Raw genomic sequence first — 14,085 nt, forward strand, 5'->3', positions numbered from 1 at the left:
ACACAGATAGGCTCGGCTGGCCCCTGGGCTAGCTGGTTGTGAGGCTCCCCTGTGAGCAGCTGCTACAGGCACTTTAATGGGCAGGATAAGCCCCCAGCATGGCTTGCTGTGAGTTCAGTAGCAAACAACCACCGTAGTGTTGCTAGTAAGTGAGTCAGGCCCCTGGTGTGGCTGGCTGCTAGACCCTGGGGCACACAAATGCTGCAGGCCCCCTGGTGAGGCTCCCTGTAAGGCTTGGCTGTCTCTATTTTGGTGGGTGAGGGGTGGGGCAGGCTTCAGGTGAGGCAGTGCATAACTGTTTCAGGCACTGGAAGGCAGGGCAGATTCTCTGTGCGGCTGTTCACGATGGCTGACAGCACAGGTCTGCTGCAGGCCCACAAGGCCACCATGGTTCCACACAGCCTCCGTGGGCTTGCTGGTGGGCAGTCTCAGTCCCTGGGGCAAGGTGCCTGCTGCCTGGCTGTGCTCAACTGCCTCAGTTGCTCTAGTGGGTTGGGAAGACCCCTGCACTATCAGGCCAGAGGGAGGATTCCAACGGCGCCTGCCAGACTGTGTCAGCACAATCAAACTAGGTCACAATTGCGGCTGCTGCCAGTCTCTCAGATTCTGGGGGATGGGCCCAGCTCCCTCCCGCTGTTCTGGGATGTGTTGCAAACTTAGTGAGTCTCTTTTACCAACGGACTATGCACTTTTCTATCTGGTGTTTTTGTGCTGGTTTCTGGGTCAAGTGAATCTGTGTGTGGGCCCCTTAAGAGCAGGGTTCTCTTTCCCTGGAGTTCTAGAGTTTTCCTGGGCGTACTCCCCATTGGTTTTCAAAGCCAGCAATTCTTGTGTCTCTTGTGCAGGATCTAATGGCTAGGGTGCCTCAAAACTCCCCCTCCTTCAAGAAAACCTCGGTACCTTTGAGATCGCTCCCAGCCAGGAAGCCCTGCAGCCAGTGTGGGTTCCTCAGTGGGGCTGTTTCTCTGCCTCTTCCACCCCTGTGCTGCCCCTTGGTGTGGAGCTTCTTTGCATCCAGCTTCCAGTTATCTCTGAAAGGAAATCGCTCCAAAGGTGGTTGTAGTCTGTGGGAGGAGGCGAGTTCAGGATCCTCCTATCCTGCTACCTTCAAAACTCCCCCTAAAATGTCATTTTCAAGCTGATTTTCCTCACTGTACACTCTTTTTTCTTTCTATCACTTTACTCTTTGTACTCCCAGAGGACAATATGTTTACAATCAAAATCAAATAAAATGTGTACTCAAAGAACACCTCAGTGATTTTTTATATTGATGAGTGCTTAGAAATAAAACATTTCTTTGGAAAAAACTGAATGGATTAAATGATTACAGAAATAAAGACAATTCTAAAAAATGAGTCTAAAAATTTTGGTAGAAACACTCACCCTGGAGCAATTAAAAAGCATCTGACTAAAAAGAAAAGGTTCAATGATACTAGCCCTGAGATAAACATTTTAAAAATGATTAATATGTTTACTGTAAACTGTGCTATAAATGGTAATTAATTTTAAAAAAATTGTTAAGCTGCCAGGCCAATAAACATTACACTGTCTCAGGATGTATTATTTTTATTAGAAAAACAATTTTTAAAGTAATGTATTATAAAAGTAATCTATCTGTTTTAGTTTTACTATCAGAAATGAATTAGTTAATGTTGAAAGCAATTATATGTACATGAGTGTGTGTTCACACACACATGCTCCACACACAAAACATTTAAAATACCACTCAAATTTAAATGCATTAGATCTTTACCAAACCTTATTAGGAGATTTGGGAATCAGTAAACTCTAGTTATCTGTTTTTTGTCTGCCTCTCAAGGTGTTTCTGGATTCTTTTCTTTTACCTGTTAGTTTAAATATTAGCTCATAGAAAATGAAAACCTATATCAACACAAATGAAATAAAAATAATTTCAAATGTAAACCTGATGAAAAAAATTAATTGTAATAAACTCTAAAACCAAATATAAGTTAGTGTTGATAGTTGAGTAACTTGGATTATCAGTACATCTTTTTTTCATCATATGAATAGACTAAACAATCAAGACAACTACAGCAAAATAATCATAGTTCATGTTTGGAAAGAAAATACTATCTTACCCTTAAATCACTGGGTTTATTATTTGAAATATCAAAATAAAATGTTTTACTATTTTCTATATTCATTTTAGAACTAATCAGAAAAACTTTACTTCAAATACTATGAATAATATAAACAATTTAATATATTCAGTACAACTTGATTTTTAAGACTTTTCTTCAAAGTTCTGACAATAAAATAATGTTTTAGGATCAAGAAAGCCATATTATATATTCAAAGGAAAAATTTCCCAAACTTGCCTTATAAATTAATAAAGGATTTGTTAACTGAGGAACTTATAACAAAGCCAACAATGATTAAATTTAAAATGTCTTTATTCATTTAAATGATAAATACTGTCCCCTACTAAAACACAATGACATTTGTCTTTCAATCTGTTATGCTTAGCTAAACAATTCATGTGTCTCTTTTCTATATCATGTGTTGACATGATACAGGATGCAGGATGTCAAAATCAATTTAATAGACATTATTAAATCATTTCACACATATGTGTAAAATCTTGAATAAATGGTTAAAATTATAGATACACATTAAACGTGGGCACATGGATATTCGGTGTACACTGATGAATTTAACAGAAAATTTGTTTGCAATGATTTCTGGTAACCAACTTGCTTTCTGTGAATCTTTAAATACCCAATTCCAAATCTTCCAGCTCCTGGAGAAGGGCTTTCTCTTTCTGAATTTTCTCCAACTAGAAAAGTTTAAAACAATAAAGTTATTAAACAGGAAATGAAATAAAATAATTATTGGATCTAGAGCCAAAATAGCACAGGAGAAAAAATTTAGAAAAAGAATATTTCTGACACTTTATCAGATTCACTGGTAAACACAGATTAAAAAATACAGATTAGAAACAACTTCTAATTTGTTATTTGGTATAATCAGGGGCAAAGGACTGAAGTTGTCTTACTGCATCCCTTTAGGTCCAACAAATTTTCCTAGGCTTAAAAGTGTTGAGGAAGGAAGGAGGAATAGGGTGGCACAACTTGAGATACAGGAAGGGAAAGAATTATATCTAACATAATAAATTGCCTTTATTTTCAGCAGCAATGGCATGAGTACATCTCTTAGGAATAGTGACTCTCATTCACCATGATCTACATCACGTCTTCCCCTATCCTTCTCTGTTTAAGAGTAACAACATTAAAACAAATAATTATATATATGGCATTGGTTTTCAAAAGAAGCTTTTAAATCTATGTGCTCTTCTACCTGATTGAACAATTGCTCATAATAAAAAGGGGAAAGGTGATAGTGACTAGCCCAGGTGGAAAATGCAGAAAAGACCTGATTTTTTTCTAGTTGTTTTCCAGTTGCCGCTTGTTCTTTCAGTTGTTCAATTGCTTTCAGTTTCTGCAAACATCAAATATATTATGAGTCAAGAAGAAGGAATAAGTCATTTTAGAATGCAAATTTTCTTATTAACAACTTATTCATATGAATGTGAAACCTGAATAAGGAGAATCATCTTACATTCGTATCAAGACTAGTCTGTTAAGGGGCCGGGCCAGTGGCGCAAGTGGTTAAGTGCGCGTGCCCCGCTGCGGCGGCCCGGGGTTCGCCGGTTCGGATCCCGGGCACGCACAGACGCACTGCTTGGCAAGCCATGCTGTGGCAGCGTCCTATATAAAGTGGAGGAAGATGGGCATGGATGTTAGCCCATGGATGTTAGGCCAGTCTTCCTTAGCAAAAAAAAAAGGAGGATTGGCAACAGATGTTAGCACAGGGTTGATCTTCCTCACAAAAAAAAAAAAAAAAAGAACAGTCTGTTAAAATGCTAAGGTAAATTACTTTTTTAAATTAAATGTAAAATTGGGTATATTAAGAACTTGTGACTTCGCAAAATATTTTTTCAAGCTTTTAATTAACATTATATATGTACATGTATGTATATATATATACATGTGTATGGATGTAAATATCTCACCAATTTCACCATTTATTTCATCACCTCACTGTACCTGGACAATGTCTGTGGCTTTAAGAGAAACTTCCTAACACAGCCGGAAGGGCTAAGAGAGCTAGCTTTACTTCCAGGGCCAACATCACAACTGGTTGCAATTTGACAAGTTAATAAACTTTTTTTTTCTCTGTTTCTTCATCTTTAAAACTGGGATAAATATCTGTTCCTACCTATCTCACAAATGTCTAATGAAATACTTAGTATAAAAGTGTCCAGGGCCGGCCCAGTGGTGCAAGTGGTTAAGTGCGCACGCTCCGCTGCGGCGGCCGGGGTTCGCCGGTTCAGATCCCGGGCGAGCACCGACACACCGCTTGGCAAGCCATGCTGTGGCAGGGTCCTATATAAAGTGGAGGAAGATGGGCATGGATGTTAGCCCAGGGCCAGTCTTCCTCAGCAAAAAAAGAGGAGGATTGGCAGATGTTAGCACAGGGCTGATCTTCCTCACAAAAAAAAAAAATAAATAAGTGTCCAGTATAATTCTGTACAAATGTATATTATTTCTTATTCTTCCAAAAACCAATAATGATAAGACTAACAGCCTTTAAACACTTGTGAACAGAACTAAAATCAGTGCCATTCCTAAGTTACAGTATTTCAAAAGCAAGAAAACAACAAGAACTGCTACAGACTTCTTAGATGCCTGTCTTTACATAATTCTCATGTATTTCTTTCAATAAACACATCTGTTTTTCATTCAAGTCTCTCACCTTCTTTAGGTTCCTGATTTTTCTGTCTATCTCAGGGTCTCCAGAAGCTGAATGAGAGATGGCATTTCGTGGTGTGCTCTGCGGGGCAGGACTAGGGGCCAAATCCGGACTCTTGTCACTTCTTGCTTCCTGCAGGAAATATTTTCAAAAATTCAATTTTCTAAAATGAAAACATTAAAGTATTTCAACCAACATAGCCCTGGTATGTAAAATGCAGAAACCAAAATGTGATTTTCTCCTTTATACTACATTTTATATGAAGAAAGGACATGAATTGAAGGTCTCATAAAGTATGCTAGATTGTCCTATAATAGATACAATGCAACTTAAAAAAAAAAAAACGCAGTATAAGGAGAAACTCCAAAGGTTTTTACTATGTAATTGTCATAGGGAACACTTTGCTAGATCTAGAATTGAAAGTAACATAATATTAAATAACAAATAATATTTTGTTAGTAATATAAGGACAAATGAAAGAAATGAAACGACCTTAGCAGAGTAAACTAGGTTTCTGTATCAGCCCACAAGCATTCCAAATTTTCAGATGTTATATGGATGTTTTGGAAATGTGAGAGGGCTTTTCTTTTTTTTTTTTTTAACGGTTTTATTTATTTATTTATTTATTTTGTGAGGAAGATCAGCCCTGAGCTAACATCCATGCTAATCCTCCTCTTTTTACTGAGGAAGACTGGCTGTGAGCTAACATCTATTGCCAATCCTCCTCCTTTTTTTCCCCAAAGCCCCAGTGGACAGTTGTATGTCACGGTCGTACATCCTTCTAGTTGCTGTATGTGGGACACGGCCTCAGCATGGCTGGAGAAGCGGAGCGTCGGTGCGCGCCCGGGATCTGAACCCTGGCCGCCAGTAGCAGAGCACGCACACTTAACCACTAAGCCATGGGGCTGGCCCCAAGAGGGCTTTTCTAATTAAGGTATTTGAAGTTTCACTCTTGTGACGTCCTCAAAACTATAATGAGCATGATCGAGCACATGTGATGGATGCTACTATAGAGTAAGTCCTAGAGAGATTCATTTACAATCAGATCAATTCAGCTCTGCAACAAAGTGTCATGGAAAACGTTTCCCTGAAAGAGATACTATATTGCTCCCCATGTGATCAGACCTCTGATGACCTTTCTAGCCTCATCCCTCCTCACCGAGGAACCACTGTTCTGAACCACTTTATTTCCTCTAAGGTGGGGTACACTCTTGTTTCCCAGCCTCTGTGTGTACTGTTCCTTGTGTCTAGAACACCTTCAGGTCCCTGGCTGACCCTACTTATCCTTTAGGCCTCCTGGAAACCACCCCCCACCCCCAAGCCCCAAGAAACCAGATTGCTCGCACAAAATGTGGCACGTACCCCTCCTGTACTATCCCCAATTAGACTGGACCTAAAGTTTCCTGGTTCACTGTTCTACTTGTGCCCCCAGCAAAATACGTGTTTTATCGCACATGCTATATAAGTGAAAGGGCAAAAGCATGACTCTCCTTTTATAATTATGACAAGATGCAGGTTTTGACAAGAGGGAGAAAAAAGTTATTTAAGTCTTTTTGCCCCCAAGGTAGCGCTTCGACTTCTTCCTTACAGAGTTCCCAGTGGAATACACAGAGACCCAAGACTCCAAAACCCCTTACTCAGAATTCTGGGTGGAACGCTCGGAACTCCTGAAGTATCCCAGGGAGCAAGGTATCCCTCCTAGATCTCCAAATCTAAAAATGTCTGCCTGAGAGTTTTTAGAGAGTACAGAATTAGAGTCACTTTTTCTTTTTAAAGTCATATTGGTTGCACTTTTTTGTACATTCCAATGAACAAACATTAATTCCTAACTTTCTATGTGAAAACAGATTACTGAGCACTTTAACAGATTATTCAAAAAGAAACTATTTACTACTTTTAAGGAGCCTATAAGTTCTATTAATATGCAGTTGGGTATTTTTCATAATATAAAACTAAAGAAGAAGAATGGATAAAAGGAGAAGAGAGATACTTTATCAAAATTCACTTTTGACATCAGATAAAAAATTTAAAATTTTAGTTGTTTGTAATGAGCTGAGAAAATTTTTCTTCTAGGAAGGAAAGTTAATGTTATACATGTGAAAAACTATTGAGTGAAATATGAAATTTAATTTTCTACCATATATTAAATAACCAAGAATCAGTTAAAATGTCTGCATTAACTATACTTAAATTCTGGCCATTCTCTGGAAAGGATGTGTATATGGTAAGATTAAATTCCTAGTTTCAATTCTTGTTGGTGAAGTTAATAAGCTTAAAAAATCATCACAGTTTATAAAAGTACTTGGTTAGATTACATACATCTGATTCCTTTATCTTTGGTTACTTAATTCAGAGGCAGGGCTGAGAAGGTCTAGTCAAGGTGAGATCCTGTCACGGATTATTTACCTTTGTTCTATCACACAGCCATAATTTTTACTAACTCCAGCCAGTTGTCTCAAAAATGCATATTGAAAGGATTATCTTGCAAGTAGAAAACTCTTTGCCATCAACTGGGAAAACAGCAAAAAGCAACTCTGTAATGATGAATTAGTAGTATCATCTTTAGTAAATAATGAACCTGGTGGGCATGATGCTAAGTGAAATAAGCCAGATAGAGAAAGATAAATACTGCATGGTATCACTGATATGTAGCACCTAAAAACAAAGTCAAACTCATAGAAACAGCAAGCAGAATAGTGGTTGCCAGGGCTGGGGAGTGGGGGAAAAATAGGGAGAGGTTGGTAAAAGGGTACAAACTCTCTATAAGATGATTAAGGTCTGAGAATCTAATATATAACATGGTGACTATAGTTGATAATACTGTTTTGAATAATTGAAATTTGCTAAGAGAGTAGAACTTAAGTGCTCTCAACAAAAAAACAAAAAAAAAAGGTAAATATGTAAAGTGATGGACGTGTTAATTAACCTGATTGTGGGAATCCTTTCACAATGTATACCTGTATCAAATCATCACTCTGTACACTTTAAAAATTGTATTTGTCATACCTGAAAATATTAGCTAGGGGAAAAAAAAGAAGGAATCTTATCTACCAGTAGCTATAAGGATGCTGCTAACTTGTACTATGTAGAGCCAGCAGAGGTCTCTACCCACAATGATGAAACGACAAGTCTAGCTTTTATACAAGTCTAATACATGGAGGAGATCATTTTACTTGAAATGACCTAAACTTGAGCTATTTAAATATATTTCTGAGATGAAATATATTAACTACAAAAGAGCACACTGATTTTTTTTTTAAAAGCTCATATATTCGCAGAATATGGTCAATTGTATACCTTAAAAGAGCAACTGCCTACCAAAACACATAAGCAACCTAGAACTGTCAAAATTCAAGCATTACCCGCAAGACTGCACTGTCTGAATCTCAAAAATATGGTCACCACGACTTCACTAACCAGACATTCCCAGCACAGCCGACCTCACTATCACCATAAACCATATACGATCACAATTTTTTTAATCAAGTATTACACTGGTATGGTTTTTCAACTACAGAATCATATAAAAATTATTTTAGAACAATTCCATTGTTTGGGTACTTCTGGTGTTCAGATTCCCAGTTGAATAATTTCCTATGGTAATGTAATACTGAGTGACAAAACAGCCTTATAGTCATGTAATTTCTGGTTTCTCTTAACAAACACATGCTTTCAAGAAAGCAAACTATACCACTTCACAAAGGCTCCAGCAAAACCAAGTCTATAGCAGGTGACATACTACATAATCCCACTAGGGTTTCAGGTTTTAAGGTCAGGTTCAGCTTCTTAGGCCCCCAGTATATAGACAGGACTACTTAAGCATTCACAGGCAAACACAAAAGACAGACATTCTGGTTATTCAAAGCCAGCTAACTCCAATTACATCTTATAACATAACAGTCAAGACTTTAGGATTACAATTCTTTAAACTCTAAGGCTTAAAGCTAATTTAACTGGTTTTGTTTGTTTGTTTTGTTTTGAAGAGATTAGTGCCCCAAATACCTGCTTTGCAGCTTTCTTAGCCTCATGCTTCCTTTGATTTTTAAGGGCTGTTTTTGATAATGGCTTATCATTTCCTGGTTGTGGTTTCATATTCTGAGGTGGTTCGTCCTCATGCTATGGAAAATGTAAAATAAACAATTTTGAAATGGAGTCCACGTTTTTAAAAACATATACAACAAATTATACAATTTTGCTAGTATGGAGTAAACTTAGTTTATCAAATTTATTTTAAGATCACTGCCAAAGACTATTTCAAAACTCTTATTAGTAGTAAGCACACCCCAACGATTAAATGAGGACCTTCCTATTGTTGATATACGATATCTCTCAGTTATATAAGAGCTGGCGGAATTCACCTTAGTTTTATTTAAACAATGGAATTTTTTTTAGTACTACTACTGACACCTGATTCCTATGAAATCAGATATCGACAATAGCTTCTTCTGCAGTCTCTCTGGATCTGACCACTGCCAAAAGAAACCTAGTTGCCTCATTTGTTTTCTTTGCACAAAGAATTACATGCTAGATCTTTACTTGCAAAATCAAGGATTAGAAGATTAAAAATAAAAGCAAACAGAAAAACTAAAACAGACCATAAGAAAATAAATCAAATAGGAAGGGGTAAGTAATGGCATAATTACAAATCCAGGGGTAACATAATGAAGAGGCTGACAAAAAAACCAAATGACTTGTCAATCTATACAATGAAAACAGAAAATCATTTCCAGCATCAGATATTTACAAAATTCTCTCTCAAGTATATTCCACAACAGAAAGAGAGTGAATTAAGTATAGGATCAAGGAGGATCTAATGTAAAACATGGTGATTATAGTTGATAACACTGTTTTGTATAATTGAAATTTGCTAAGAGAGTAGAACTCAAATGTTTTCACCAAAAAAAGATAAATATGTGAGGTAACGGACATGTTAATTAACTAGATGGGAGGAATCCTTTCACAATGAATACATATGTCAAATCACCATGATGTACACTTTATTGTTTTACTTATTTATTTTTTTGGTGAGGAAGATTGAGCCTGAGCTAACAATCGTTGTCAATCTTCCTCTTTTTGCTGAGGAAGATCACCCCTGAGCTAACATCTGTGCCCTTCTTCCTCTATTTTGCATGTGGGATGCTGCCATAGCAAGGCCTGATGAGTGGTGCGTCGGTCCACACCCAGGATCCGAACTGGTGAACCCCAGGCTGCTGAAACAGAGTATGCCAACTTAACCACTATGCCACCGGGCTAGCCCCAGCACTTTACATATCTTACAATTTTAGGGCTGGTCCCGTGGTATAGTGGTTAGATGCACGCACTGTGCTGCTGGTGGCCCAGGTTCGGATCCTGGGTGCGCACATGCACCGCTTGTCAGGCCATGCTATGGTGGCATCCCATATAGAGTGGAGGAAGATGGGCACAGATGTTAGCCCAGGGCCAGTCTTCCTCAGCAAAAAAAAAAAAAAAAAAAAAAGAGGAGGATTGGCATGGATGTTAGCTCAGGGCTGATCTTCCTCACAAAAACAAAACCAAACCAAACCTTACAATTTTATATGTCAATTATACTTCAATAAAGCTGAATATATATATATATATATATATATATAGGTTCCAGGTATCTCCAGAGTGGCTGCAGGCAACGTCCAGTATAAGTGACAGCACTACAACTTCTTATCAGACTCATCTACTTATTAGTTTCTCTCTACATTGCTATCATCTTAGCACTAACTATCTCTTGGACTCTATCGTACTCAGCACATCAAAAGGACCAGATCTCCATGAAGTTTCTTGAGTACTAGATCTCAGAACTGTGTTGTACTTCTAAGTGCTATAAGGAAATGGTCAGGGCTCAAACATTTAAGATACAGAAGAATAAATAAGAAACCATAAAGTGACTTTCTCTTAGCAGCTGCATTAACCATATTTTAGGTCATCAAAGTTTTGTGTACATACATACCCTATTTGAAGCAACTGAATATACGAGAACCCACATTTGTAGAAGAAACAAATTTGGACGGCAAGCCTCTTTCATTTCTTTTTTATTCCCATCATGTACAATGTTAGTTAAGAAATACTAATATTTGCTGAACATTTGCTTTACACATCAAAATTCTTTCAAGAGTGGGCTCTTCTATAGCACGCTGCTTTGGCTGAAAAAGTTTCTACTCATAAGAACTTCAAAAAATGATAAAGCAATTAAAAATGATGCAAAAGAGGGCCAGACCCGTGGTGTAGCGGTTAGGTGCGCGCGCTCTGTTGCCGGCAGCCGGGGTTCGGATCCCTGGCGTGCACCGACGCACTCCTTGCCAGGCCATGCTGTGGCTGCGTCCCACATAAAGTGGCGGAAGATGGGCACGGATGTTAGCCCAGGGCCAGTCTTCCTCAGCAAAAAGCGGAGGATTGGCATGGATCATGGCTGATCTTCCTCACCAAAAAAAAAATAATGATGCAGAAGAGAGGATGAATTAGAAGTCTCTTCCACACTATGAGCATCATGTAGCTACTGACAGACTTTCATTTTAGATGGAAAAAACCCACAGCTACTATGGACCAGGAGCTTTTCTGGCTTTAGTACTGTGCCCATTGTACACAATTTCATCATTGTCAATAAAATTTGTTTCTTCAGTTGTATCAATTATTATGAGACTGTTTTGATGAATACATTATAAAAGTGAAGGTTTTTTTGGAAAGTCAAGAAATACTTCTTCAAGTATAATTTATATATGAATTTTTACTTATAACAAAAGTAATTTTTTCTTCAGGGGGAAGAATCTCACCACCCTTTTTTTTTCCTTCTGCTATGTAACCCTCCTCCTTTGTGAAGTTATCGACTAGAATGTCTTTGTTTCTGATAATTTCTTGACAGTATTTTCTTTGCCATTTAGCTCATTTTGGGAATTAGATACAAACAAAAATTTCTGAGTAGTGGGCATGTGGTTCCTTCAACTAAAATGATTCAATAGGATCACATAATCACCATGTCACATACAAAAGAAAAAATTTTGTTGAAATCTTAAATGTTAAAAATATTTGGGTTTTAAGAAGTTCTTACCTAGTTTTATCATCATTTTCAAAGTATTATCTTTCTATATTAATTTCTCTCCCTCCCCCCACCAAAATAAACTAGTTTGATGGATCAGAGAATAAAAATATACACTAATTCAGAATTCCTTCCTCTTGTGCTATCTTACACAGATTTGGAAAGCAGGATGGGTTGATGTTACTTCTGTTTTTATTTTAGGTAAGGAAAATTTCAATATAGAGATAGGACAAATCTAATGACTACTATATCCTTTCTTTTTTTATTTAAATACAAATATCATAAATAGGGCTTAATGTGTTAAATGTTTTTATATATTTTTACAAAACTTAATACAACAAAAATGTTTAAATAGAACATTTCAATGAAGTCAAGAAGTTACAGGCCACTGCTACATTTTGTGAAGGAGGAATTCTGAGAGGGTTAGGAGTGGCAAAGGGAGGCACAAGAATATTTATCCTTTGAAAAAGTAGCTACTTCCTTGAGAGTCTAATAATTAAGTGACTATATATCTCCATTTACTTGGAACAGTCCCAGTTGATGCCTATTGTATGGCCACCTTTCTAATAACAATAATATTGCTGCTCATTCTTATGGAGCAACTTTATTCCTTAATATCATCACAGAAACTCAGGTCATTAAAACGTAAATGCTCTCCCCTGAGCTCTGAAATACTAACATTTTAAAGCAGATCAGAATCTGACCAACACTCTGGTCATAACTTTACAAGAGAAGCAAGGAACCGATGGCCTAAGGACAACAAATGTGTTTTGTTTGACTAACAGTTTGACCAACTGTTTTAAAAATTGAGAAATTTCACATAAGCATCCAGACTTGTTTTACCTTGAAAAATCACACATTTTTGCAAACCGGGCCTAAAATCTCTTATGGAAACAATCAGCTACTGGTATATAGCTGCCATGGCCTTTAAAGAGGGCATGACCTCTCCCTTTTCCCCTTCTCTCCCAGTCACCATTGCCTGACATCACCGGCCTAGCCTGGTGAGCATCTGAATATGAGAACAGGATCTGCAAAGCCAATATGTCGTAGCCAGTTATCTTTCCCAGAGATTTTAAATTAACTACTTTGTCAACTTAACACTATGAGCTGTTCACCATCTTCAGGAGTAGATCCTCCATGATTTCTACCCTAGAGTTTATATTCTAATCTGGTACGAAGTAACACAACACGTATGAGAAAAAGGTCTAGAGAACTCTACACACTGAAAAACCTTTACCTATCAAAGCAGTAAAACTTTACTCACCAGTTTGGAATTGGTGATTGGTTTATTTCTTAAAGCTGGGGGTCTATAAGCTGTTGCAACTTTAGGTTCTTCACTGGGTACATCACTTGGAACTGCTTGGTAAGTTATTGTTTTTGCTGGAAATATTCCATCTAAAAATGGCTGCCAAGAAACCTGCCACAGTTCTGCATTTGATGGCACATCATATTTATGCAAGACAGAGCCAGTGTAATGCCAAATCTTGTACCCGTTATTAACACGTAATCTGGGAGCACACGTGGCTGTTAAAATATGCTCACCATCTGGGCACCAAGCAAAATATGTAGAATCAGAGGCCACTGGTTTAGAAATAAGTTTGTAGTTTTTAACATCCCATACTTCCATTTGTCCCCTCAGATTTCCAAATCCAGCTAGTACTAAAATATGTCCATGAGGGCTATAGTAGGCTGCATTACGAGGACCAGTTCCAAAGTCAAACACAGGATCACATTTTAAGTTGAAAATTGTCGCTTTGGCAGGCATAAAACCATAAACAGCACAAAACTCAGTAGAACTGGAATTCCAGACTACATCGTATATGGGGCCATTTTTTGCTAGAAAAAGAATATAAAACCCAAATTAGCAATAATTATATGAATATAATATTTATTAGCACAAGTTATAATCATATAACATAAACACGTCGAGCAGTAAAAAAAAGATCCTAAAATTTCAAGGTATGTTAAAATTAAAATATTTTTACATGATATATTATTCACGTAAAATATATGGGGATTAATGTATAATCATAAGTTTATTTAAGAACCCCTAAGGAATCTTAATTTCTTTTAAACATTTTGGCACTGTGGGACCATAGAGGCATAGGCTATTACCACAATTCATAAACAAACTAGTTTTTATTGGAAGAGGTAATATATGCACCTAGTAATAAAAATACAAACTATATAAAAAGACATGCCACAAAAATAAGTTCCTCTAGGGGCCGGCCCAGTGGCGCAAGCGGTTGGGTGCGCGCGCTCCACTGCGG

General features: G+C 37.4%; 1 protein-coding gene across 1 annotated transcript in view; it reads right to left on the bottom strand.

Moving 5' to 3' along the window:
• Window positions 1-2,396: 2,396 nt before the first annotated feature.
• Window positions 2,397-14,085, bottom strand: part of EIF2A (eukaryotic translation initiation factor 2A) — a 36,478-nt gene continuing 24,789 nt past the window's right edge. The window contains exons 10-14 of the mRNA XM_058551014.1: window positions 13,080-13,651; window positions 8,776-8,889; window positions 4,777-4,905; window positions 3,394-3,459; window positions 2,397-2,797 (exon numbers count right to left, since the gene is read on the bottom strand). Of these exons, the coding sequence (XP_058406997.1) occupies window positions 2,732-2,797; window positions 3,394-3,459; window positions 4,777-4,905; window positions 8,776-8,889; window positions 13,080-13,651 (947 nt within the window). The 3' untranslated portion in view covers window positions 2,397-2,731. The remainder of the gene's footprint in view (window positions 2,798-3,393; window positions 3,460-4,776; window positions 4,906-8,775; window positions 8,890-13,079; window positions 13,652-14,085) is intronic.

The sequence above is a fragment of the Diceros bicornis genome, chromosome 2 (assembly GCF_020826845.1).
Source record: "Diceros bicornis minor isolate mBicDic1 chromosome 2, mDicBic1.mat.cur, whole genome shotgun sequence".
Taxonomy (NCBI): domain Eukaryota; kingdom Metazoa; phylum Chordata; class Mammalia; order Perissodactyla; family Rhinocerotidae; genus Diceros; species Diceros bicornis.